This window comes from Megalopta genalis, chromosome 12 (genome assembly GCF_051020955.1).
Source record: "Megalopta genalis isolate 19385.01 chromosome 12, iyMegGena1_principal, whole genome shotgun sequence".
Lineage (NCBI taxonomy): Eukaryota > Metazoa > Arthropoda > Insecta > Hymenoptera > Halictidae > Megalopta > Megalopta genalis.
Window position 1 is genome coordinate 1,178,816 of NC_135024.1, and position 27,850 is coordinate 1,206,665.

Here is a 27,850-nt window from a genome sequence, read left to right on the forward strand (position 1 = left end):
GCCCCGCGGGCACAAGGCACCGGTGACCTTCGTAAAAATTAACGACTCGCGAGCACCGAGGAACGCGTCGTTATATTTCATCCGCGACTCGTTTACATCGTGAATGCATGAAATCTGATTATAATACTGGACGAGGCACGGGAACCAGATGGTTTTGGAATGATTGTAACGTTTTTAGATCTCTTGCTGCGGGAGAAATTTGTAGGTGAAAAAATCTATGCGAGCGCGTAGCATTTCATTGATATTAAATTTTATTTATTTCATTATTCGGAAAATTAAATCTGGCTTGCGATGATCATTGCGTGTCGCGCGAGGGAACAGAGTCGTCTCGTTGACTGATAGTGAAATACTATGATAGTGAAATACTATAGTGAAATACTATACTATGAAATACTATGAGAAATACTACTATTTTTTTATGACATAAAAAAATATTACATAGCCTTGATTTAACCGGGAAATAACCTTGAAATAACCACCTAAAGCACACCCCTTCTTTCCATAACGAGTGAGTAACACTTTCCTACCTGACATAGCCTTGACATAACCTGGAAATAACCTTGAAATAACCACTTAAAGCAAACCCCTCCTTTCCATAACGAGTGAGTAACACTTTCCTACCTGGCATAACCTTGACACAACCTCCCCACCCTTCGAAAACCACTCGATTTCTGTGCACCACCCAGTATATGTTTCAGCGAAAAGGTTCGTGAAACCATTTCTCGCAGAAAGACATTTCAAAATTCGTTAAACGTGCGAGAGAAGATCGGAAGCGTAGATCGGATTAGTCGCCTAAACAACGTCTCGAGATATTCGACAAATTCGTAAGTGCTGTAAAGAAAAATAGCGCACAAAGCGCGTACGAATGTGGCAAAAGAGGGATAACGTTTCTGTCCATCCGGAGTCCGAACAAAAGAGCCCCGCACTAACCGGTCTTCCCGTCGGACAATCAACCCTGCCGCGATCGAATCGGACACCTAGCCCCGGTAATCCTTCGGGATCGATCATCATTGCTCGAGCGGAATGGATACGTCGGCGGTGCCGGTTGCCGGGCGGCGTGGATTGAAATTGGAGTCAGACCGTCGACAAAAGTTAACCCTTCGCCCTACGACCACGTCTGAGAGACGTGTGTCAGATGATCGGGCTAGAAGTGATTATCGCGTCTGAGGGACGTGGTAAAAAAATCGGGCTAAAAGTGATTATCGCGTCTGAGAGACGTGGTCGAAAAATCGGGCTAGAAGTGAATGCCACGTCTGAGAGACGTGGTCGAAAAATCGGGCCAGGAATTAGAGCCTTGGCGCGTCAGTCGGGGCCAGAAGTGATTATCATATCTAAGAAAAGTGGTAAAAAAATCGGGCTAGAAGTGATTGCCACGTCTGAGAGACGTGGTCGAAAAATCGGGCCAGGAATGGCGCGTCAGTAAAAATATAAGGGCCAAATATAAACATAACTAATTAGGCTCGTGTTAAACCAGGGGATACCTGTTTTATGGTCATTTGTTTTTCGTCAATTAATTGTTTTATTAGCAACTAAAGAAGATGGCGCAGGAACCAGCGTCACTCATGCTGCGATTTTCGCGATCTTTAATTGTTCGCTCGTACGAAGGTCAACCGATCTCGGTGAAATTTTTACAATACAAATCACCGAGATTAACAAAACAAATGTTTCAAATTTTCATTCTAGGCTCAGTTAAAAAATTAAAAAACAAGAGTGCTTTTCGTTATCATTCTAAGCAACAGCATCCTTCAAAAAAAAGCATTATGCTCTAGTAGACTGTTCGCTCTACCATCTAAACAAAATTCGAGTCGTTTAGTCCAGTTCCAAAAAAGTTTCCGCGTTTTAAAAGAAGTCGAATATTATTAACAGAATATTAACCAAAATCGCTGTATTTACAATCCGTAAGGAATTCGCGGTTGACATAACATCAAACGTTCCGCGCATCCGTGAAAGGGCTCGGCGCGATCTTGTTGTTTGCTTGCCGACGTTCTTGAAACTTAAAACGCGGGGCAAAGGGTTAACCCAGGGAACACGGGAAGGAAAACGGATCCGGCGATGCTCGCGATTTATTTACACCGTGCGCCGTTATCGGTTTCTTCCTGGGACACGTAACCAACCGATTCGGAAGCTAGTTTACCGTTACACGGTCCCCTTCACCGTCGAAGCCGTCGACCGGAGGCGACGCGTCCAACCTCGTTCCCGTGGTTGGATCCGATTTCACGTTCGAGCGGATCGGCAGTGATCGACCGTCGGAAATCCCATACGTTCCCGCGAGGATCCTCTTCGGCGGCCGATCTCTTCCTCGTCTGCAACCCGACCGGCTCGCCCGGCCTCGGACGATACGACTGTGGGCCAGCTGCCGCCGTCGCGTCGCGCCGCGTCGCGACGCCTCGTCGCTGTAACAATGACCCCGGCCCGAGGAGCCCGGCCGCGTTATTCAACCGGCAAAGGGGGGTGAGGAGTGCTCGAACCTCGAGGCGCGAGCGTGTCAAGGTCGCGTCTTAACGCGAACTGATTTAACACTATGCCGTCCGCAGATCTTAGATATGATTCTTTCGTTTGACGCCCGGCATAAGAGCTTGGAAATTTTAGATTTGAAAAAGAATTTCGAAGATGGCGGTAATATAAATTCCTAAAATTAAGATATGTCATCCAAGAATTTTCGTACTTAATTCTTGGTTAAATAAGCACAATGCTATAGTTAGTTTGCTGCCTTTTAACACCCAAGAAATATAGTTCAAATGTTATTTCAGTTTTTTTTTAAATGGCACCAAAGTGGTACCACCGGCGTACAACAGATAGTTTTTGCATGGCACCAGCGTGGTGCCATCGGACGACATAGTGTTAACACTACCAGGCAGTAATACTAACCGGCATGTACTGCTTCACGAAAGTGAGAAGACCGAATTTATTTAGAATTTGTAAAGTTTTCATTATAAAACTTGCTCCAATAATATAACTTATTCAAGCGTTTCCCACGAAAGAGTCTCGGAGCTTTGCAGAATTGCAAAATAAGAAAGCGGTCACTTTGACCGCGGTAGGTTTAGTGTTAATGGCCGACCGTTTTGCCGCGGGCCGGGCCGGAACGAAAGAAATCGCAGAAATCGCAGCTGGAGAAGGGGTAGGGGCGAGCCGCGATTGGGGACACGGGGGTTCCCGCCACGGGGCTCGTTGTTAGCCAGAGAGCTGGAACTAATTTTCTGAACACGCCATTAGGTCTTTTTTTTCGTCCCGGGAGGTTTAGGGAGGATCTGTGAAAATTCGTTAAAATACTGTATCTCAGTGAACTCTTTGACGATAGATTTACGCGGCTCTGGGGGGCAGCAGTTCTCTATTAGTTTATAAAAGTAACGATATGTTTAGTCGACTGTTACATATTTGTAAGAGATATTTATTGTAATTTGGAGGAGTATTGTTGTAATATTTGCCGCAAGTAGCGCGTATATTGAAGAAATAATTCTGAAAAATATCTTCACAGTCTGAATAATTGTAAATTAAAATATTTGTAAAATCAGCGTTGTTCGCTGGTTTGTTAAACTATTTTTTATGCAATTCGCGGTTAGGTCAACTGTTCCCACGCTAATTAAACAAATCACGTGCTTTCGTGTGTATCAATTAAATCGATTCGACTTGTAATAGCGTAAATTACATTTTTCTTGTTTATTATTAATATTATTATTATTATTATTAGCATTAGTTATTATTAGTATCCATCGCGTGTATCGTTCGCTGACCAAATTTACGATCAATCTAATTTAAAATAAATCTAAAGTCCACAGTAATTTTACATCTTATATCACTCGTCTTTTCAACGTCTTCGCGCGCGCGCGCAGATTGCATTTCGAGGCACGAGTCACAATATTCGAAAACGTCGCTCACGCCGCTACGACTCCAACTCACTCTCGATTACTCGAAACGAATTGACAACTTTCTTATCGATGCTTACCGCCGAAAGATCGTTATTTTCAGGGGCAATTGTTGTCGTCGCGCAACGTGGCGCGCTCTTGCCTGGCCGCCCAAGGGTCGTCGAACAATCTTACGCGAAATCAACGCAATTTTACGACGACATCGCAATAACCACCCCCTGAACTAAAGGGGCTGATTCACGAGAGAAAACCCGCGGAGAAGAAGAAGAACACGCTATTCCGGCGATCTTAATCACCGACTCGTTGCCGGGGCGAGTTCCACCCCGCCGCCCCCCGGTAATCGAATCGTCGTCGGAGTTCCTGCGGCAAAGTCCATTACAACAATAACAAACTCTCGCGACGCGATCAAAGCTCGCGTAGAGACGTTTAAGGGAGAGGGGTCGAGGGTCGCGGGAAACGGGCCGAAGAGCGAGCGAGTCGTGTACCGTAGCCCCGTGGTCTGGGTTGGAAGGTTGCCCCGGAAGGTCTCGAGTTTTATTGCCTCCACCCCCGCGGCTCGCCGCGCGTCGGCGAGAAGAATAACTCGTAAATAAGACAATCGAGTGGAAGTCGGGCTGGCGGCGGGCCTAGCGAGCGAGCAGAGGCGAGCACGCGTCCGCGATCTGCACCGGAAGGAGGATCGGCATTCGCGGAAGAAGGCGCAGCCTCCGGCACCGGCTCGCACCGGCGGCTCTGCCACCACCACCACCACCACCACCATCGCGCCACCACCACTACCACCACGGCCGGCATCGCCACCATCACCGGCAACCACCGGCAACCACCACCGGCAGCAGCAGCATCGCCACCACCATCGCCACCACTACCAGCACCGGCAGCATCGCCTCTGCCGCCGCCAGCATCGCCACCACCGTTCCGACAACGGCGTCGCCACCACCACCCCCGACGACAAGGGGATGAAGAAGAGCGACGGTATCGAAGTGAGACGTGTATATATGTATATATAGAGGTGCGCGCACGTCGGCAAGTTCAGTCGTCTACCGCGTGCCGAGCCGCGAGCATCGTGCAGCCGCCAACCCTCCAGCTGCGAACAGCCGCCCCCCTCTCCAGAGCCGTTGTTTCCTTCCTCTATATCTCTCTCCCTCTCTCTCTCTCTCTTTCTCTCTCTCTTTCTCTCTCTCTTTCTCTCTCTCTTTCTCTCTCTCTCTCTCTCTCTCTCTCTCTCTCCTATTTTTCCGCGCGAGCGTGCAAACGCGAGCGAGCAGGCCGACCAGAGCCGACTCGCGCCGGTCACGTGTCTCTCGGACTCATCCCCCGGTTGCACGGCCGAACGGAAGTGCAGCCGACCAAGTGCCATTCGACAGTCCCTCCTCCTCTTCTTCTTCTTCTTCTTCTTCTCTTCCTCGTTCTCCTCCCCCATCTATAGAGGCCGTGACTAATTAATGACGCCGGCCTGTCTTTCGCGCGATCCTCATTAGAGACGAAGGCGAACGTGGAAAAACTGTTTGTTTGTTTGTTTGTTTGTTTGTTCGGAGGCGCCGGGCCTCGATGCCGACCGATCGCAGGAGGACCGCGGGATCGGCGATCGACCGAGATCGGTCGGGCCACGAGACGAGCCGAAGACTATGCTGACTCGTGACTCCCGCCGCGTAGAGTCGTTCGAACGGCCGGTGACACACGTGTTAATGACGGGCCGGTACTGAGAGACGGCAGGGACGTGATCGCTCGCCTTTAGTACCGTTCATTTCTGCTGCTTTGCTCTTTGATCACGTTTGGCCATGGTGCTGGGTGACGACACACGTAGGCCGCAGTGAGATGTGATGGAGATGAAGACCAGCTTACTGCTTCTGGCGCTGCTTCGCCTCGCCAGCGCGCTCGAAAGTAAGGATCCGTGGATCTAGCGGGGTTGACGCGCGTCGATTCTGCCGGACAATTTATCGGGTGCGGAAGGGGCTGATTACTTTCGTCGTTCGGCGAACGATCGGGATACAAAAAGATCTTCGCGATTTAGAGGAACGAAGTTTGAAGAAGTTCGCGTCGCTGAATCGCGTTTTTAGAGGCTACGGAGCCGGGGATTTAGGATCGGGAAGTCTGTTGGTTCTAGACTGGGAATTTTTAACGCTAGATTTACGGAGCATAAAAAAACAGCTGTTTTGTATTAATTTATAGAAGTAACAGAAAGATATTTATTCTGATTTCGAACGAGTGTTATTGTAAGATTTACCGTAAGTAACGTGTAAATTGAATAAATAGCTCATAAATGTATCTTCACGATACGAATGATCGTAAATTAAAAAATCAGTGATCCGTCATTTTGACGGGTTCCGTGAATCTAGTGTTAACGTAAATTCGTCTAGAATGCTTCAACTGGTTGCCTCGATGCAATCGAACCTCGATTATCCGGACTGAGCAGAGTGACGTAAACACGTTCAAACAATAGAACAATTATTCAGTTAAAGTGCCGGGTCTCGTTTTCGCCGATTTCTCCGATAAATCGTTTCGTATATCATTCGCCTTCGATCGAGCTGATTACGGATAGAAAGTATATTCAGAAGTTAATCGAGGCTTTGCCATAATTTCACAGAAGAAACAACAAAATTCCGTTCGTATATAACAGCAAATTTCATTTCAATTAACTTCAATTAACTTCAATTAATGTTCGAAAAATGTTCCCGCTCGAGACAGTAACAGCACACGTCTGCATTCGCATTCGTTAAAATCTCTTTGCACCTTGAAACGCACGGTACCGCATCGAGAGAATCATATAACCCTAAATCCGGCTACCTAAAAAACGCGCGCGTGGTGTCATCTCTGCTGTGCCGAGAACAAATCGACGGTGTCTCGTTGGTCGCGCGTCCACGAGTAAATCGAGCTCATTCGATTTGCCGCTTATTTCGATCGCGGCCGGCAGCAAGCGAGAAATTCCGGCGAACGAACGAACCGCCGCGCGGCTCACAAATTAGCGTGGCCGTAGGCTCGCGCGGGTGCGTCGCTCTCAATTTCGAAGACGTCGGTGTTCCGGCCGTGGATCGGTCCGGGGGCCTCGGCGAAGATAAATTCCTCGGGGGGGCCTAATTTACGCGACAGTCGGATATCCTCGGAAAGCCCGTGGCTCGAAAATCGTGACATGTTTTTCCCGGCGCGTGACAGCGTAGGTAATCGTCGTTCAGCCCGTTCCACGGTTTACTGCTCCGAGTCAAACAAGAGGGACGCGTTTGCCCGGCGGTGCAGGCCAATAAAGTTGCCGCGCTTGTTGGCCGCGTCAAGAGAGCAAGCCGAGAGGAGACGAGAGGAAACGGAGAGAGGAGGCCGCGCGCGGGAAGGCGCGTTGCACGCCGGCCTGTGTAAAGACTAAGAGATCGCCTAAGCGAGCGGATCCCGCTGACTGATACACGACGTAAAATCCCGTACGCATCGTTAAACCGGGCTTTACCGTTCGCATCGAGCCGAGGACCGCGTCGGCTCGGCCGCCGTTGCACCGCCGTTGCGCCGCCGTTGCACCGCCGTTGCATCGCGCCGCGACGTCTAAATTTACCGCGGAACGCGCGCCTCGATCGGCTTGTTAACGCGGTTACGATGATCGAGGAAAACCAAGCCGGTGGATCTCCGTCCTCGGCCGCGGCTCGTTTCGCTCGTTTCGCTGGCTGAATTAACCCTTTGCTCTCTCTCGACAAGCGCAACGCGCTCCGTGTCCGATCTTTATCGGTTGTTCGCGGTGTAATAACTTAACGGGATAACGATCGGGCAAATGGAACCGTTTCGGAGCCGCGGACGAACAGGGGCGGGGGAGGGGGGGATACCTACGCAAAAGCGGCGAGCCGGCCGTATCGATGGAAACTCTGTCCGAGGAGCCCGAGAAACCGAGCCGAGCTGAGCCGAGCCGAGCCCTCAAGATCCCGTGCGCGCGCGGTAACGCGGGAGGAAATTGCCGGTTCTCGCGAAGATGGATGATGATTGGGGGATAGTTATCGCGTTCACGGCGGAATCAATGTCCAGCCGGGATCCCCGTGCGATCAGTGAATACGCCGGATGAACCCTCTCTTGCACGGTCATTAGATTTTTCTGCTTATTGAAATGCTCTTATTTAACGGCCCTTTACTCATCGTAATGGCACCGACCATCTTCCGTTTCCAATGCAATCCAACTCGGACCGATCGGCTTCCGTGAGCCTGCGGTTTCCGTGGGAGTTTCTGCCGGCTTATAAACGTTTCGAACGACCTACACCGTTCCGTACACCTCCCAATTTCGATAAATCCGTGCAAACGAGTGTGGACGTCGTGGAAAAGCTGTGTACGCGCCGGGAAGAACTATACTCGCACGGATACCGGTGAGGTTAACGCAGCCGGTTGCTGTGGAGTGACCATTTACCGTGCCTTTGGTTCGTTTATTACATATGATTAGACTGCGGATCTTTATGCAGATCTTTATACGATATAAAAATTATTATTATTATCATCGATTTAAAAAAAACAGAAACCATATAGATATTTTTTTCCTTGTTGTATAATTCTAATATGATTAATTTAATACATTGACACCCTCAAATTCTTTTGCTCTTCTCACTGTTCCAAACTACAGCATCCAATTTCGATCATGAATGCATAAAATCCGCAGTCGAATTATAATTAACATTATATTTATCTTTTTTATTCTTTTATTTTACTTCTTTCTGAGAGAGAGAAAAAATTTGGTACGTCTTATTCGATAAACGTAAAGTTAATTACGCCCGAGAACAAACCAAAGGCACAGCAATTGGTCACCCTAAAGTAACCGGCTCCGCTGCTCAGGTCCGATTGTAATTTTCCAAAAGAAAAGTATTCAAATTATAATTATTCGATCATCGTATAAAACGTGAAAAATTTCGGAGACATGCCTGCGAACGAATTTATAGGGGCGACGGGGTACCCAGTAGATTAGCGGAGGGGTGCGGAACGAGCGAAAGTAAGGTGCGAACGCAGCAAAGATGAACGCACGATTTCGAATTAATTCGGCGAGTCGGGGCCCGTCGAAAGTTTTCCGTATCTACGATCTGATGTCGCGTGAACTCGCCCTTTGTTTCAGACACGAAAGAGGAGGAGGACGCGGAGGAAGACGACGAGGAGAATTATCCGGTGGGTGACTACGACTACGGTGACTATGAAACCGCGACTATAACCGGCGACACCGATCTTATCGCGGGTGGCTCGTTGCCGATCTTCCTCGCGGAGCCTGTCGACACGTTCGTCGTCAAGGGGAGGCCAGCCACCCTCCACTGCCGCGCGGCACATGCTCTTTTGGTATGGAGAAACGTTATTTTCGCTCTGCCGAAACCTCTCTTATCGTGCCCTCGCGTCGTCCAAATAGCTTCTTTCTTGAGCCGGAAACGTTGAAAATTCTGAAAAAAGAATTCCTAACATTTCGTAGTTTGATGCTTTAAGAATCAGACGAGGGACAATCCAGTCATTTTTGCAGTCTTCCGTGCTCTGTTCTGATTATAATTTATATATGTATATTCATCGTGATACAAGGTACTGACACTTTTCCGTGAAAAAACACCTTCCATGTGTTTTACTCGTCGAACACAGCTAACTGGTTAAGAATCAAATACAGGACAATCGAGTCATTTTTGCAGTATTTCGTGCTCTGTTCTGATTATAATATATATATATTCTAAATTAGAATAAAATAAATAATATATATTCATCACGATACAAAGTACTGACAAACGCAAACTCGTCAAACACAGCTAACTGGTTAAGAATCAAACGGAGGACAATCGAGTCGTTTTTGCAGTCTTTTGCACTGTTCTGGTCACAATTTTTGTATCGCTGGATTGCCAGTTAATTTAGAAACTGTTTGGATGCCAATTAATACTGCTAAATAATGCTAATTGACGCCCAGATCGTCCACAAAAATGAACAATTTTGGAAGAGGCGATACGATTGTTCGAGCCTTGTGGCTCGTCTTTTATGGTTATCGATTGTCAACAATTATAAAAACGAGCTGCAAGGCTGGAATAATCGAATCTCCTGTTTCCAAATTGTCCACTCTTGTGGAAAATCTGAGCGTCAGTTAGAGAGACATTAGTGTACGACATATTAGTGACGACATTTTTTTAGCAAACTTGGTACTGCATATTTAGTATAGTCCAATTAAGCTACCCTATCCAACCGTCCTATTTACATACAAGTTTCGTAAAAATTCTAAAAGATCAGTATTAAGATACTCACAGATAAAAGTATTATCTGTATTAAGGTACAGTATTATTCTGAAGATCTAATATTAGGATACTTTCTAGCTTCTTATGCACTTTCGGCACCGCAAAATTTAGCTTCACAGTTCAGTAGTCTCTTTCCGGCGACGTTGAAACGTGGCTTCTAAAGTCCGAGGTTTCTGTACGCGGCAACAACCGGCTCAAGAAACTAGCCTGCTAAAATCCATTTAGCACCTGGTACTCCCGGTGTGTGGAACAATGGTGGCAGACCGGCCGCGTCGAAAAGCAGAAACAAAGGGCCCCGGGAGGATCACTTTTGCTCGCTAAGGAAGAGAGAGAGAGCGAGATCGAGAATCGAGAGAGAGAGCGAGAGAGAGAAAGAGAGAGAGAGAGAGAGAATAGCTTTTCGGGCGTGTTCCGTTTCACGCGTCCGCAAAGTAGGGTCTAACCGCGCTGTCGTCGAGCCCGTCATTTTCCACTCGAGCCTTATTAACCACTCGAAGCTAAGCTCGACGGCATGGCAGCGCGCGCGGACATGTCTCGGCTCGGCCACTTTTCGCTACTCCGCTCCGCTCTGCTCTGCTCCGCTCCGCTCGACTTGACTCGAGCTCCTCCGACTTGCCTCGGAGAAATTAATCCGGCGGCGTATTCCGGCTCGGCTTGCAGGTGTATTTTCGCTGCAACGGTGACCGGGCCAAGCAATCGCAGCACCAGGATTTCGTCGACCCTCGTACCGGGACGAGGGTCGTCGAGGTCGAGTTGAACGTGACGAGGAACGAGGTCGAGGAGTACTTCGGTAGGGAGAGGTTCAAGTGCGAGTGCGTGGCATGGTCGGGACCAGGTCAGATTCGAGGGCAGCCCGCCACGGTTGAGGTCGCCTGTAAGTAGAGAACACTCCAATCTCTTCTCTCGTATTTTCTAACCCGTCTCCGACCCACCCTCGGCTCACCTTCCCCCGCCCCTTGACCCTACCGCGGCGCTCGGATCCAGCGATCGATTCCTCCATGAACTAGCCGTTCGAACGCCGAAAAGATACCGTCGTCGCGCGGATCTTAACAGAGGCGAGGAAAGTTATCGTCCGGACGTTTCGGGCCGGATTAACATATATATTCGCTGGGTGTGACTCAGAAGGGGAGTTTATGAGCCGCAGGGGCGCGAAACGGCCCGGGCGCCGAGTGTAAACGGATCCTAAAATGTTGCCTACCCTCGCGCCGAGGATTCTCATCGGTAATTCGTATTAACGCCGTGTTGCCGCCAGATTTCCCTAAATGTGTAAACACGCCCCGTCGATCCGACCAGGGAAATCGCTGACACCTGAACTATCTCTCTCTCCCTGACGGGAAGAAGTCAAAAACAGCTTAACAAATTGCAGATCAGATATGTACACTTCTGGTCGTAAGTACACGGACACCCGGCGAACAGTCGAAAGCTCGGATCGAGAAATGTTATGGAACCTTTGAATAGGGGTTGTTTTAAAGCAGAACCCTTTTTAACGATGTTCTCGCAGCGTGTGTTCCGATGGGAACAGAAATGGGGGTTCCAGTTGGAATTGATATGAGTTCATGTTGTTCGATGATGTTGGAAGGGTTCTTTGCTATCGTAGTAAGCACTGAATATTATTTATCAATGTTTTGAGAAATATTTGTGTCGAGATTTTAATCATTCATTATGGGCTATTTTAAAACAGAACCCTTTTTAACGATGTTCTCGCAGCGTGTGTTCCGGTGGGAACAGCTGGAATTCATATGGGTTTATGTTGTTCGATGATGTTGGAAGGGTTCTTTGCTATCGTAGTAAGCACTGAATATTATTTATCAATGTTTCGAGAAATATTTGTGTCGAGTTTATAATTATTCATCATGGGCTATTTTAAAGCAGAACCCTTTTTAACGATGTTCTCGCAGCGTGTGTTCCGATGGGAGCAGAAATGAGGGTTCCAGTTGGAACTGATATGAGTTCATGTTGTTCGATGATGTTGGAAGGGTTCTTTGCTATCGTAGTAAGCACTGAATATTATTTATCAATGTTTTGAGAAATATTTGTGTCGAATTTTTAATTATTCATTATGGTCTTCTTAGCAGATCTTTCTCAATTTTAATTATCTCTTCGGTTTTAACATTTTTATAACTTGATCCAAGGTGTTTTCTGTCCGTTTCTCGTGTCTCTCTCATGAGATTTTGCTAAGATAGTTCTAAGCAGTTGTTCTAGGATAGTTCCACCTTGCTTGTTCAACATACTTATTAATTATTTCTGACGTTCCTCTTATCACATCTTCCTCAATGAACGTTAATATATACGAGATTAGATTTAGATTAGATTTATGAATCGCAATTGTAAACTTGTAATCATTAGTTGAATTATGATAGTATCGAATGCAATGCACATACTTTCATTCCATACAGTTGTTGAACGATGAAATTTAAACGAAGTCGCAATGTTTTTATTGTAGAGAATTATTGTTAGTAAAATACCGAATAATGCGAAGAACATCGAGAACTTGTAAACTAATAGGATTCGGGCGATAATTATTTAAAGTGGAGCAACTGCGAAACGGTAAAAAAGTAACTCAGAGTAAAAAGTAAGCAAAAAAAGTAACAAAAAAGTAAGTCAAATTCCCATGAATTCGGTTCAAAGCAACGAATATTTCTTATCGTACGCCAGGATCGCTTAATCAACGACTTCGCGAGAAGCCATAGCAGAAAATGTCGAGGATCAAGCTCGGGCGAGGATGTCCAAGAAAATAGACGTTTCGTTGGAGCGCACCGGGCGCTGTCCGGCGGGAGTCGGTCGCGTAAAAATTGAAAAGCAAGCTGCGTCGTGCCGCGGTTTTTTGCTAAACCGATTCGCAGGTTACCATTCCAATTTGCATGCCGGCGATACAACGTTTGCCTGCCGGACCAAAAAAAAAAAAAAAAAAAAAATCGCGTCCGCGGCCGATCGGCAGGGAGTCGCGGACGGGTTCTGTATTCACGGGTGTTTGCCTTGCAATGGAATATCGATTAGATTTTCGACTCGGTTTACGCGTCACGAAATATCGGATGAAAACAAGCGGTGCCGCGCCGATGTCCCCGGCCGGCCACCCCCCGCACTCGGTTAACTCCCGTCGACAGCGAAGCTTACCGGAGTGAATTTCGTGCCCGGTATCTCGGAATACCCCCTTTCGAGAGCTCGGCCGGCCGCTAATCGGGTTAATGAAGTTACGTTTTATGACCGATTCCAGGTGTCGGCCGCCCGAGGCCGTTTTCTCTCTTCGACCAACCCGATCCCCTTCCCTCCGCCACTCTATAGCACCGTTCGCACCCCTACGGCACGAGAATACGCTACGGTCACGCGTTCGTTTCGACGGCGGGGACCAAAATTATGGAAACTATCGGCCGACGGTGTTCCGTTTAATTACAGCTCGGCGCCACCGCTCTCGAATTTGAATTCGAGGGCCGAGGCGGCTCTCCGCCACTATCGGGTCGCCTTATACATTAACGAAATTGATCCCCTAATTGGCAGCCTCGAAGTCCGGACGAACGCTCCGAGATTCCAGGAACCCTTGCCCAAGGGTTGCCCCGGTGTCTTTCATCAGGGACTTCCGACGCCCTTTTGCCCTGCTCGGAAATTTGTAATGGATCCCTAAGTGCTGCAGCGTTAAGCTCCGTCGCGGTTCTTCTTCGATGTTTTCCGATGATCTCGATATCTTCGTTAGAACTTTGATAGGTTACTCGAACAATTCTAGTGTAACAATTAGACCGCGGATTTTACGGATTTATGGCGACAATGAGTATAGATCAAATTGACCGGCGGGTGACATTTTGTAACACCGACCACCTGACGACAAAAATAAATATAACCCTTTGCACTCGAAGCTATTTTAACTCTAAATATAAAATCATTTTTCTAACCTATAGTATCTCTATTTTATGTGACAAGATGCATTTTATGCGCGTGACATTGACTCTTCGGACTCGCGCAACAGTTGCACTCTCAACGATCTTATAAATCTAAACTTTGTTAATGTCAAAAATTATCTTGAAACGTGATATAACAAATTTCAGCGGTGCTTCAGAGTCATCACTCGAGTGCAAAGGGATATTATGCAGGGTGTCCCAAAAATGTCTCGCAATCCGAAAGTGGCGGGTTCCTCCGGTCATTTGAAGCAACTTTTTCCTTTACAAAAATTTTCTCCGAGGCACCGTTAACGAGTTATTAACGAAAAACAGTGACCAATGAGAGGCGAGCTCGGCTGGCGCGAGGCGACCGAGCCAATGAGCGGAACTGGGCTTCGCGCGCTGATTGGCTGGGCCGCCTCGCGTCAGCCGTACTCGATTCTTATTGATCACTGTTTTTCGTCAATAACTCGTTAATGGTGCCTCGGAGAAAATTTTTGTAAAGGAAGAAGCTGCTTCAAATGATAATTATAATATAAATATAATATAATCCGGATCAAATTGCAAATAAAATTTCAAATAAAATTGAAAGCATCTCGAAATACTGTTGCAATATTTTCAAATAACTCATAATATTCGTGGTTGCGAATTTTATGAATTTACAGCAGAAGTGGTAATGCGAGATTTAAAACTGCGAAGACATTGGAAGAATTCAAAGATATTGTTTTAAGAATATTATTAAAATATTATTTCTAACGTACTGAAACGATTGAAAGAAGAAATGCGTTTTCACTGGACTTTCCGTCTCCCGGAATAAATACGGAGAATTTTTATTTTCGCGCAAAAATCCGCGGTCTGGTAAAACGTGCAGAGAATTTTTATTTCGCAGAAAAATTCGCTGTCTAACGATCGGTTTTGTACGGCACTGGTACATATTTACCATCATCGGGAAAGCCTTGATCATCGTTCCGCGAAGCACGCTGAATCCCGGCGGTTGGTGCGCGCGAGGGGCGCGAACTTCGGAAAGTTAAAATACACGTTGGAGAAAATTTCCGAAACGAGTTCGTGCGCCGAGCCGGTCGAAGTTCTCTGCCGATACGTCAACCGGAACTTCGATTCCCGGCGCGGATAAGTTTCTTAATTTGAGATCTGTCGGGGCTCGTCAGAACTTTGTCAAAACTTCCTGTTTGTCCGTTTTCGGATCGTTCAATCTTCGAAAGAGTTGCGGATCGCGGCTTGGCGGGCCGCTCGACCGGAACTGGAATTGTTTTCGCGCGCCGCGTCGAAAGAGCAATTTCCATTCGGAGGAGTCGCGGCGCGACGCGTAAACACGCGGCGCAAACAGGGAACAGAATTAAATCCGTATTTACGCGCAAACAGGAAACGGACGTGTTTTCGGGATTGAATAACCGTTGTGTGCGCATCGATCGACGGTGTCTCGCCGCGAGACTTACTTTCGAGTCGTTGCCGCGACGATCATTTCCGCGCCGAGCAATCTGCGAATTAATTTCGTCGTGATTTTTCGGTTTCTTTTTCATTCGGCGTCTGGAACGTCGCCTGAGATTCGCGTCGGCTTGCAAGATAATGCGAGTCGCGAAGAATTTTTAAAAATGTAATACATACAAATGCAGCGTGTAAATCAGATGATAAATCAAATGAAAAATATTGCATTATGTTACGTTAAATGAAGTAAACAGCTGATCTTAAAATAGTTAAATTAAATAGCTAAATTAAATAGCTAAATCGATAGATCAAACCTTTCGAGAAATTGAAACATATATAAACGCTAGGTTCACAAAACTAATTTACCAACTCTTTAATTTACAATTATCCAGATTGTAAAGTAATTTATTTACTATTAACGAATTATTTATTCAATGTTCTACTTGCTGCAAATATTACAATAACGTTCCTTCAAAATCGGAATAAAACATTTTACTGTTACTTTCATGAACAAATAGCGGCGTTATTTTAAACAATCATGATTTTATGATAGCTTTAGTCGGAGTTAAAATTGTTGGAAAATTGACCACTTCTCGGTAAAAAATTTCTCGGTCCTTTAATTCTGCTGTCGAGCGTATTGCGACGAAAATCGCTAAAAATCTGAATAAATATAAACTCGTTACATTTACGAAGCGATATAAAACAGCCGCTATTAACAGCCCGGAAAGCTGGCGTTAATCAAATATACCGGTTCAGCCGGCTCCGAGAGAAGGAGCGGTAATCAGAATATTTCAATAAGCGTAACGCGGATGGCTAATCGGCCCCGTTTCCCATTCACGTGGCGTATTAAAAAGCAGTCGGTACAGCATCGGGCCGGGAGAAGCTCGCTGTCTAGACGTCCGTTCGCGAGTACAAGGATATAGTGCACCGGTGCATCGGTGGTGGCCGTTGCTTGCTCTTCACGAACGATATAAAAAGCAGCTATTTTGCCGCGTATACACGGCACGCCGGATAATATGGCGCGGGCATAGCCGGTGGCGGGTCGAGTCGGGCCGGGTCGGGCCGGACGGGCGAATAGCTCTGCCCTCGTGGCCGCGGATCGAACAGATCTTTTTCCGGCTGCGCTGCCGCTCGAGTGCGCCGGATAGACAAGGCCGGTGAAAGCGCCCTTGCATTTATACAACCGCCCTAATATCGCTGAGTGGCCTACTCCCTCTCGCCGGCGCTCGTTTCTCTCCCGCGTCCCGGCGCCGCCTTGTCGAACCACCCCCTTTTTTTTCTACCCCGGGAATATTAAAAAATCAAAACGCCGCGCAGACCTGAAGAAGCACTTCCTGTCGCCGCCGTACTCGCTGTCGGTCGAGGCCGGCCGCAATGCCGAACTCCGGTGCTCGCCGCCTATGGGGGTGCCGCTGCCCAAAGTCTACTGGCTGAAGAACGGCTCGCCTCTCGAGACCGTGAACGGGTCCACGTCGCAGCCGCCTATGCAGCAGAGCAGTCACAACGAAGTCGCGGCCACCGGGAACTTCGTGCAGACTGGAGAGGGTCACCTCTTCCTCGGCGAAGCGGAACTCAGGCACCAGGGAAACTACTCCTGCGTGGCGGAGAACATCGCTGCCAGGCGGGTCAGCGAACCGGCTGTCCTCACGGTCTATGGTGAGCCGTTTATTCTATGGAGAAATGTTTTAGTCAGAATTTGTACGGTATGGAATGTAGCGTAGGTTGATACAGTTAAGTTTATTTTATACGGTGTTCCAAAAATGTATTTTGAGCTCGAAATGAGAGATTCCTCGGGCCATTTGGAGTAACTTTTTCCTTAGCGAAAATGCAATCTGCGGCTTCGTTTGCGAGTTATTAACGATAAACAGTGACCAATGTGAGGCGAGGTCAGCTGGCGCGCCGAGCCAATCAGCGGAACTGGGCTTTCGGCACTCGTCGGCTGGGCCGCCTGCCGTCAGCCGAGCTCGCCTCTCATTGGTCACTGTTTTTCGTTAATAACTCGTGAACGGAGCTGCGGATTAAATTTTCGCCAAGGAGAAAGTTGCTTCGAATGACCTCAGGAACTTCCCACTTCCGTATTGCGAGGCATTTTGGGGACACCCTGTATATCACTTTTTTATTGAGACTTTAAAACTACTTTGAATATTTTAATTGTAATTTATACAATTTGACTTTGCTACTGGGAAGAGTATGTAAATCTCAGTAAAAAGATATAAGACAATATTGGTCCAAAAATCGATACTTACCGAGGTATTGATTAAATTAGGCTCGATGTAGAGTATTCTTGAAATCTTGGCCGTTCTGATCAACACACGTTTGTCGACTATGTGCGAACAACTTTTTACTCTTCTCGAAAATCATTCTTCTTGGAATTCGTATCTATCTTGAAATATATATTTATCTTGGAATTCATATATTCTTGGAAATCGAATTTATGTTCGTCGAAGATTGACGGAATTTTCGTTTCTTGTAATTCAAATACCATATTATTGAAGAGATGCTCCTGGTTTCCCACAGAATATTAACTATTGTTGTTCCATTTATATTTTATACTTTTCTAGCTCAGCTTTCATCCATTACGCGATTTATTATTACAACTTATGGTTTGCCACAAAAACTGTTAGCTATTGTTGTTCCATTTATATTTTCTATTTTTCTAGCTCAGCTTTCATCCATTACACGATTTATTATTACAACTTATGTTTTGCCACAATGTGTTACAGCTATTGTTGTTCCATTTGTATTTTCTATTTTTCTAGGCTAAGCTTTCACCCATCGCACAATTTATAATTGCAACTTACGATTCTCTCACTTTCAAATTTTTTTTGTTCACATATTAACAAATTCGATACCGTCGAAATTATTTCGAAACAAAACGATCCATGCGACGCAGCAATTTTTGACGGTGCCTCAGAGTCGCCACTCGAGCGCAAAGGGTTAAGCGAACGTTTCGCTATAATTAATACGATTCAATCAGTCACCGCGTTAAAGGCTTAAGACACCTGCAACGCGGATCGATATTAGTCGAGACACTCCGTGCAGATTGCTGGGAGCTGGTTCCACCAGCATGTCAGTCAGCCTCCCCATTGATCCGAGGCGTATCAGTGCGTCGTTACACGCGGAAGCCTCGGCAAACAATATCCTCTTCGACGGTTCCGTGAGACCCGCATGAATATTGCATTCGCCCGCTTAGCAGCGATTGGGAAGCGGCAAACCGGCCGGCCCCGGTAATTAGCCGGGATACTCTTTTAATCGTGGAGGCTGCAGCGGGTCGTGGGAGGGGGGGTTTAAGTAATTGTTGCGACCAGGGAATTCGTGATATCGGCATCCGATAATTTGCCGCACGGGAGATTGCACGCTTGTTATCGCCGATTCGAAACGGTGATTTCAAGTCTACACGCCGAGCGAACACTTTAAATTGCTTTGCGCGGTTTATTGCACGCGAAAGCCGCGCGCGCACGGCGGCATTTTATCTTCGTACGCAGTACACGCCGCGTTTCACAAAAGCGTTCTTGCACGTTGGTTAAATATTGCTTCCTTCGGGAAAAATGTCTTTCGATCGCCATTCGTTGCAAACTTCGTTGTCAACTCGATTACCAACTTGTACGGACAGTCGAGGGATGTTTCACATTTTTCATACACCGCGTGCATGTTCATCCGACTGTTTTGGGTTTGTATTAACTTTATATCTATCGAATAAGACGTATTACATTTTTTTTTATTCTTTTACTTTGGTCATTTTTGAATACAAAAATTTATGCCAATTATTCGATATAATTTGAATAAATATATATTATGGGATATATATTCAATATTATATAATATTGAATATAATATTATTATAATATTATTATTATATTATTATATAATATTGAATATAATATTATTATAATATTATTATTATATTATTATATAATATTTATATAATATTATTATTATATTATTATATAATATTATTATTATTATATTATTATATAATATTTATATAATATTATTATTATTATATTATTATATAATATTATATAATATTGAATATATATAATAATATGATATTATATGATGTAATTCGATAAATTTTTATAAAAATTATTCGATAAATATAAAATTACTTATTAGCCCGAAGACAGCAACTGGTCACCCCACAGAAACAGGTCACCCCAAATTCCATTATACTCTAGTTACATTTGTTGTATCTACCGTGCGCGCGTATTAAAAACATCTTATAAAATCTAATAAAAACATTAAACCTCGAAGAATAAGCTATAAATTCTCCAAATATCATGCCGTGTGTTTAAATAATTATATTCACAAAATTAACCAAAAGATCAATGAAAAATAACCAGACTTTTGTAACGCCAGCAAATATCGTAACGATAACAAAATAATACCGGTCACTGACCTCTGCTCGAAAGAATCTCGACAAAATTGTAACGAAATCTGAAAACCGGTTTCTACAAGGGTAATGAATGTGCGACCTAAAAAAAAACCACCTATATTATGGCATTTCGGTACGGATCCCCTGATTCCTGGCGTGCGTCTCCTTCGAGGAGATTTTTGCCGGACCGTACGAATCGATTCAATTTCCTCGGTCTCATCAAAGAGCAACGCGCAATTACCACCATCTCGTATCCTCCATCCCGGATTCGTTCTCAGTGAACGGCGGGTGGTCTTCCTGGTCGGGATGGTCGGACTGCAGCACCCGTTGCGGCCGAGGTGTACAAAAGAGGACTCGTACCTGTTCGAACCCGATGCCGATCAACGGGGGTCAGTCCTGTCCGGGTCCGGCGACGCAAAGGGTCGACTGCAATCCTTCCTGTCCCGGTAAGCGATTTAATTATGAAATTAACAATAGCTCCGTCAAACGGTCTCGGATTCAGCGACGATCGCGTCAAAGGCCCACGGGGAGAGAGAGAGAGAGAAAGAGTGACACACAAAGCGAAAGAGCGAGAGAGAGAGAGAGAGAGAGAGAGAGAGAGAGAAATGGCTCGCACAAACGGGACGCTGCGATTCTCCCCGTGTGTCTCGCTCGAATCTGATAACCGAGATTTAATCGTGATTTTCAAGTTCACCCGTTGCTTTCAGCGGTCGACGGCAGATGGTCAAGCTGGTCCTCGTGGACCGCATGCGGTCCCGATTGTTCCAGAGTGAGGAGGAGATCCTGCAACGACCCCCCGGCGAGCAATGGTGGTCGTTCCTGTCAAGGCAAGGACGTCATCGTTGAGTCTTGTTCCGCGGATCGATGTAATGGTGAGCTCCAGCTGTGTTCTCGCTGTTTTCTTCTATCGCGCCCTCCCCTCTCTTTCCCTCCCTCCGTCACCGTCTCTTCATCTCCGTCTCGACCGCTCCGTCTCCCCTCCATCGTTCCCGCCGCGTCTTTTGTCTCTGGGCCTTTTTTTCATTCTCGATTTTGAATTCGTCCCGGGTGACTCGGCCGGGGCGGCGGGCAATTTATTACGAGCGAGCGAGCGCGTCGCGTCCGATGATCGTCGCGCGCGCGCGTCGACGGGGACGATACGATTTAAATTAATAATGACTCGCAGAAAGCGGACGAAAAGGCCGGCCGAATTGGTTTTATTTGCGGGGCCCCTGGGCCCGGCGCGCTCCGTCGAACGCTGCACCGTAATCGTCCTCGATTAGCCGGTCGTTGGACGCTTCGAATACCACTATTGTTAATCATCGGCCGCGATATCTTCGCGGCGCTCGTGAGCCCGAGTTTCGAATCGTTGCCATCGCCGTGCAAGATTAACGATCCGCCACGGACAACCACGTCCCGGCACGTTCCGCTTGTTAACGAGATAAAGTCGCCGGGAGTTTTTGAACGCCAGGCATTCTTATTCCCGTACAGTAACATCTCGTGATATCGCATGCAGCTCTCGGACAAGACGGGCCACGGGTCTTGAAGGAAGGTAAATGCCACGGAACGTACAGGTACCGTTCGCGCACCCCTGCCGGAAAGCATTCGATCCTCCTCGCATTTAGTTGGCCGCGGCCACGATGCGGAAAATGTTCACGGTGACGAGCGTACAATGGCGCTCGTCGAACATGAAGGAAACGTTAATACATACAACAACCGCTGGCTCGACGAACGGGCCAACCGTGTTCTCGATTCTGTCATCCTCGTCGCCGTTCCAACCGCTAAGAAGTATCCTGACACCTCGCGGCGGTCCACTTATGTGCGCTCGTTGCTTTCGCACGGCAACGAATATACGGCGCCATAATTTTTTATTCGGAATAAGAACGGTCGTTCATCGTTGATGAATCCGACCGCGGATTTTATGCGTTTGGTGCAAAGATCGATGTGAGAAGTACAGAATAATGGAGACATTTGAAGAATCTAAGAGTACAGTAATGTCTTCCTAACTGACGCTCAGATTGCGCACAAAAATGGACAATTTGGGAAGAGAAGACACGATTATTCGAGCCTTTTTTTATAATTGTTGCTAGTTTTTATAATTGTTGATAATTCGTAACTGTAAAAACTAACCGCAAGGCTCGAATAATCGTATCTCCTTTTCCCAAATTGTCTATTTTTGTGGACAATATGAGCGTCAATTAGAGAGACATTACTGTACTATTACATTATTTTCAATTGGTTGAAACTGTTAAACGAAGAATTACGTTGTTATTCGATTCTTGTTTTATACGATGGCACAACAACTTTTTTATTTTAATAATGGAAACATTGGAAGAATCTAAGAGCACTGTTACATTATTTTCAATTGGTTGAAACTGTTAAACGAAGAATTACACTGTTATTCAATTCTTGTTTTATGCGACGACTCGACAACATTTTTATTTTAATAGTGGAAACATTGGAAGAATCTAAGAGTACTGTTACATTATTTTCAATTGGTTGAAACTGTTAAACGAAGAATTACACTGTTATTCGATTCTTGTTTTATACGATGGCACGACAACATTTTTATTTTAATAATGGAAACATTGGAAGAATCTAAGAGTACTGTTACATTATTTTCAATTGGTTGAAACTATTAAACGAAGAATTACGTTGTTATTCGATTCTTGTTTTATACGACGACTCGACAACATTTTTAAAAATGCATTCATAAAAATCCGCAGTCTATTCATCGCATGCGTCTAGTACAAAACACGTTTGTCTTTGAACCCTTTGTGCTCGAGTGGTGACTCCGAGGTGACCGCTAAAAGATATATCACATTCCAAAATAATTCTTGCATCAAGAAAATTTAGATTTAAAAAATTGTTAGAAGTATAACCGTTGTACAGTTATTGAGCGCACAAAATGCGCTCTGTCATATAAAATAGAGGCAGCGTAGATCAGAAAAATCATTTTAGCTTTACAGTTAAAATGGCTTCGAGCGCAAAGGGTTAATTACAATATCCGTAAAATTTGCATCGAGCACAAGCTTTCTTTTTACCGCGAAATATTGCTGCGAGCCGTACACTCGCCACCGAAAGTACATCGACAGCTTATCGAACGAAGTAACATTTTCCGGTCCAAACGCCTCGAATATTTTTGAATCGTGTTCGCGCGATGATCGAACGCTTCCCGGCGGGCTACTAGAACCGTTCTGAGACCTCGTCTGCCCGCAGCGGCGCGCTCGATCGATCACAGAAACATCCTAGCCCTGTGGATCACGTTGAGCCTGGCGGCGGTGATCCTAGCACTGACGACCATCTTCTTCGTGCGAGTGATGCGCCGGAAGGAGCGAATGGGTGCGCTGTACGGCGTGGCGAGGCTGGACTTCCGGCGACCCGGTGACCTAGCGAAGTCGGTCGTCTCGAAGAACCGATCGGTCCTGTCCATGGACAGGCGGCTGGAACAGGTGATAGACGAGTCGAACGCGGCCAGAATGCCTAGGTAAACGATCCTCGAGGACTTAACGCCGCGATCGATCTTTGTCCCCCGTTGAAAGTCCGTCTGACGATGCGCAGGTCTTGCTCGGAGCACCATTACGACGTGCCACAGCTGTCCCTGCCGTCCACCGCCAGGCCATCCCCGAGCTCCTCGGTGACGAGGTCGTCCTGCAGGAACTCCCAGCGCGGCAGAGGCCTGTCCGACAACGAGGAGGGCCGGTCGTCCAGTAAGAACCGGACGTCTCCGGTGAAACGGACGGCTGGCATTGCGATCTCTCTTCGTGTTTTCTTGCGCAGGATCGACGCAGCCGAACGCCGAGAGCACCAACGAGGAGGAGGACGAGCACGACGAGCTGGACGCGCTCACGGAAGACGACAAGGTCCACGGGGACTCGGGCGGATTCATCGTGAGAGCGGTGGTGGACGAGCAAGGCGCCCTTCTCGTGGTCCCAGAAGTCGGCGTCTCGATGTCCGTCCCGGAAGGAGCGATCCCCAGAGGTCGTCGGCACAATCTGCACCTGGCTGTACTAGGCGACGACTATCTGAGACCCTCTCTGCCGCCTGGGCTGACTCTTCTGTCCGCCGTGGTGGCCTGCGGACCGAGCGACATCGACCTGGTGAAGCCGGTGATCCTGCAGTTCGAACACTGCGCCGAGCTGAGGACCGACAACTGGGAGCTCAGCCTCTGGTCCACCGATCTCGATCTCGAGACCCGCTCCAGTAACTCGACCAACTCGTCGACCAGCTCGAACGTCACCTCTTCGATGATGTGGCGCAAGATCCTCACGCTCGGCGGGGAACCCATCAATCTGCCTGGACAACCGTTCGCACAGCTCGATCATACCGGGGTGTTCCTGGTCACGGAGACACCCAGCGCCTACGCCGTTGCCGGGGAGAGTTCCTCGGTGGCGCCTGGACTGGCGGTGAAGAGGATCTGCGTGGCCGTGTTCTTGTCCAGGGAGAGGGACCACATCAGGTGCCATCTGATCGAGGACACCAAGGCGGCGTTCAAGCTTCTGGTGGATCGGGTAAGTGCTTCTCGGTGTCTTCGGAGCTGTTCAGAAGTGATTAGGAATTTTCTGACCCTCGAATGCGGTTCGGGGATCGTTAAGGCACGATCAGAAAAATTCTCTTGTATGGTAACCCCTTCTTTCGACCGGTGCGAGAGGAGGAAATGTGTACTTGTGAGCACTTGAACAAAGATAACCAATTATCTTTCTGTCTAACTTTTTCAACATATAATTTCGTGGTCTAATATCTTAAACTTTCTTATAAAATGTGAGAAAAAATGTCAAATGTCAAATACAAGCTCTGATTAGTCTTGAAAGACTTCTCTGATTATCTAGGTATGTGTTGCAATTTTATAAAATGTGAGAGAAATGTTAAATGTCAAATACAAGCTCTGATTAGTCTTGAATGATTTCTCTGATTATTTAGGTATATGTTGCAATTTTATAAAATGTGAGAGAAATGTTAAATGTCAAATAGAAGCTCTGATTAGTCTCGAATGATTTCTCTGATTATTTAGGTATATGTTGCAATTTTATAAAATGTGAGAGAAATGTCAAATACAAGCTCTGATTAGTCTTGAAAGACTTCTCTGATTATCATGCTACGTGTTGCAATTTTATAAAATGTGAGAAAAATGTCGAATCTCAAAGACAAGCTCTGATTAGTCTTGAAATTCCTTCTCTAATTATCATGGTATGTGTTGCAATTTCAAGTAATTATTAGACAGTGGATTTTATGCGACAAAACTAAATAAGTCGAATACAATTTTTAATAATACAATGCACAATATAATAATAATTATATAATAATATAACCCATGCAATACATTATTTTCAACTTGTTACGATTACTAAAGAAGAAAAGACATTCCTCTCTAACTTACGTTTCCTACAATTAACACAGGCAATTTTTATTTCACATAAAAATCCGCAGTCCACTAATTACATTCACAAATCCATTTCTGTCACGAACGCAATTTACGGGCAACGTAACACTTGCAAACCTATCGAACGGCATCCAACCGCGTTTTATTATCAAGCTCGGTCCCACTCGATCACGACACGAAATCGTTCCATGCCCTCGAATCCCTTCAGGAACGTCGTCTAGGCGGAAGCCGAGTGGAGCACGGCACCCTAGGCTTCCGAGCAGGTGGTTCCCCCCTGCGCATCGATCTCGAGGACAGAGAAAGCGGATTCGTGGAGCGTCAAGAGGTTCCGCACCGCAGGATTTGGTCCTCGAGCAGGACGAGCATAAGGCGGTCCTTCAGAATCGAGAAAACCGTCGGCGAGACGAGGCTGAGCTTCGAGTTGCGCGCCTGCCAGTGCGGCTTCGAAGAGCACGCACTGTTCCTCAGGGTCGACCTGGACTTCGTGAAGAGGAACGGCTCCAGCGGCAAGAGATCCACCAAGACCGAGTCCTCTATCGTTCTGCGGGGGAAGAACTCTGCCAGATCGACGGAGTCCGTCCTCCCAAGACCGTTCAGGTATCCCGAATTTTTCTATTCACGATTATTATTGCAAAGATACATTTATAGGGAATTTATTCAATAAGTTCGTCTCATTGGACGTGTAGAGTGGAATGACATATGTAAATATTTCAATCTAAAGTGATCTATATGCAACGGTAACTACTATAAAAACGAATAAAAACGTAGTCTACTATTTTAATTAATAATTAATCGCTCTGTGTTATCCGAACACTTGACATCTAGGAAAATACCAGGAAAATTACACGAATTCAGAGCGCTAGTTCAGATGAATTTTAAGACATGTTCTCGTGGGTCTATTTCTATGCTATTCAGCTCAAATGAAAGCTGAAAGTGTCTACTTTATATATAAAAAAACAAGATATAGATTAAATTAAAATAAACTGCCGAGATCATCTTGAAAAATTAAAAAGAGTCGACCTCTGTCACCATGGGATTTACAAGACTCAAAAGAAAAAGTTCATACAAATTTTAAGATACGTTTCCGTGGAGCTATTTCCATGCAACTTAGCTTAAACGAAAGCTGAAAATGTCTACTCCAAAACAAGATGGATTAAATTGAAATAGACTGCCGAGATCATTTTGAAAAATTAAAAGGAGTCGACCTCTGTCACCATGGGATTTACAAGACTCAAAAGTAAAAATTCATAAAAATTTTAAGATACGTTCCCGCGGAGCTATTTCCATGCAACTTAGCTTAAACGAAACTCTGTCCAACGAGTCGAGTTAAGGTACACCTGAACTTCAATGATCACCGAGACCGATGAGATTCTCCGGTGTTTCGTTGATTTCCGAGTGGTTCCGTTGGACAGAACCAGAGATTTCGAACAGTCTCGACGAAAGGTTTTGGTTGAAGGTTCTCGAAAACGCTGAGGAAACAGCTGTGCCAGTGCCTGGACCCTCCCAGCGCCCGGGGCAACGATTGGCGGATGCTGGCGCAGAGGCTGCAAGTAGACCGGTGAGAGATCGGATCGCGGAGGACAAAGGGGGATATCCCGGCTAAAATATCTGTCACGATTCCATTTCAGATACGTCGATTACTTCGCGACGAAGGCGAGCCCGACCGAGCACATCCTGGACCTCTGGGAGGCGAAGCACCAGGAGGGCACTGCCCTCGCGGACCTTCTGAACCACTTGAGACTGATGGGACGCGTCGACGCAGCGAACGTCCTCGAGAGTCGCCTCGGTCCGTGGATCTGAGGAGGTGCGCCGGAACAACCCCACTGCCAATATCGACGCGCAACTTTACAAATGTCTTTTGTAAATAACGACGAAAACAGAAAAAAAGAGAACAAGAAAGAAAAATCGAACGAAATAATCTAAGCGTAACGACGCATCCGTGAAACGAAGAATGATCGATGTAGTACCACGTTGTATAGAGACCCGGCAATCGTGTTTGTACATAAAGCTCGTTTATAGCAAACATCTGGCTACGTTCTCTGGCTACGTCCTCCTCCTCCTCCTCCCCCGTCTTCCAGAAACTCGCGGAAAAAGAGCTCGACGGCGATTATAATACGGGAGGCCGCTCGAGAGCCTCGCGGAGGGCCATTGTGCGTTTCGAGGATCCGGTTGCCACGGATTCCCACGGAAATCCCATTTAACAGTGACGATCACCGGGGACCAATGACCGTCTTCCGGCCGCGTCGCCCCGCCAACCCCTCCCTGCGTCGAAGGGACGGTAATCGCGGACGTAAACCGTTCGCAGAATCCCAGGCGTCGGATCCTCGTCCGTCGCGAATCCCGCGAACAATGCGGACGTCCATGCGGCCGCAGGAAGATCGGAAGTAGCGAACGACGCTCGTCGGGCAATTTGCACCTGAATGCCTGGATCGCGTTCCTAGGGCCACGCAGAAGTGCATTTAGGCGGCCGTGTTCGGCCGGCATCAGCATTCGGCCAGCATTCGGACACACGGCATCGCGGCTGCGGGCATTTCAGGTGGGCTTCTCTAGGTAGTATCGCGTCCGAGAGCAAGGATGCGTGGGATGCTCGAAACAATGGGCATTATCCGGCTTGGACCGGCTGGGAGGAGGGGGGCCAGGATTCTGGCAGGGTTCGAGGAGCTATAGGTATGCGGGGATGCCAGCCGTCATATAGGTATGCGTGTATCCCTTCGCCTTCCTCTCCCTCCCTCTCTTCCTTTC

General features: G+C 46.7%; 1 protein-coding gene across 1 annotated transcript; it reads left to right on the top strand.

Annotated features, from left to right (window-relative positions):
• The first annotated feature begins 4,794 nt into the window (after nucleotides 1-4,794).
• Nucleotides 4,795-27,131, top strand: LOC117227895 (netrin receptor UNC5C). Its single transcript, XM_033483436.2, has 13 exons — nucleotides 4,795-5,744; nucleotides 8,925-9,139; nucleotides 10,723-10,936; nucleotides 16,692-17,030; nucleotides 20,028-20,195; nucleotides 20,457-20,621; nucleotides 21,245-21,280; nucleotides 22,948-23,215; nucleotides 23,290-23,438; nucleotides 23,509-24,239; nucleotides 25,317-25,705; nucleotides 26,565-26,666; nucleotides 26,737-27,131. Exons 1-13 carry the CDS (start codon nucleotides 5,684-5,686, stop codon nucleotides 26,906-26,908), a joined length of 3,009 nt encoding a protein of 1,002 aa, XP_033339327.2. The 5' UTR covers nucleotides 4,795-5,683; the 3' UTR covers nucleotides 26,909-27,131.
• Nucleotides 27,132-27,850: the final 719 nt, after the last annotated feature.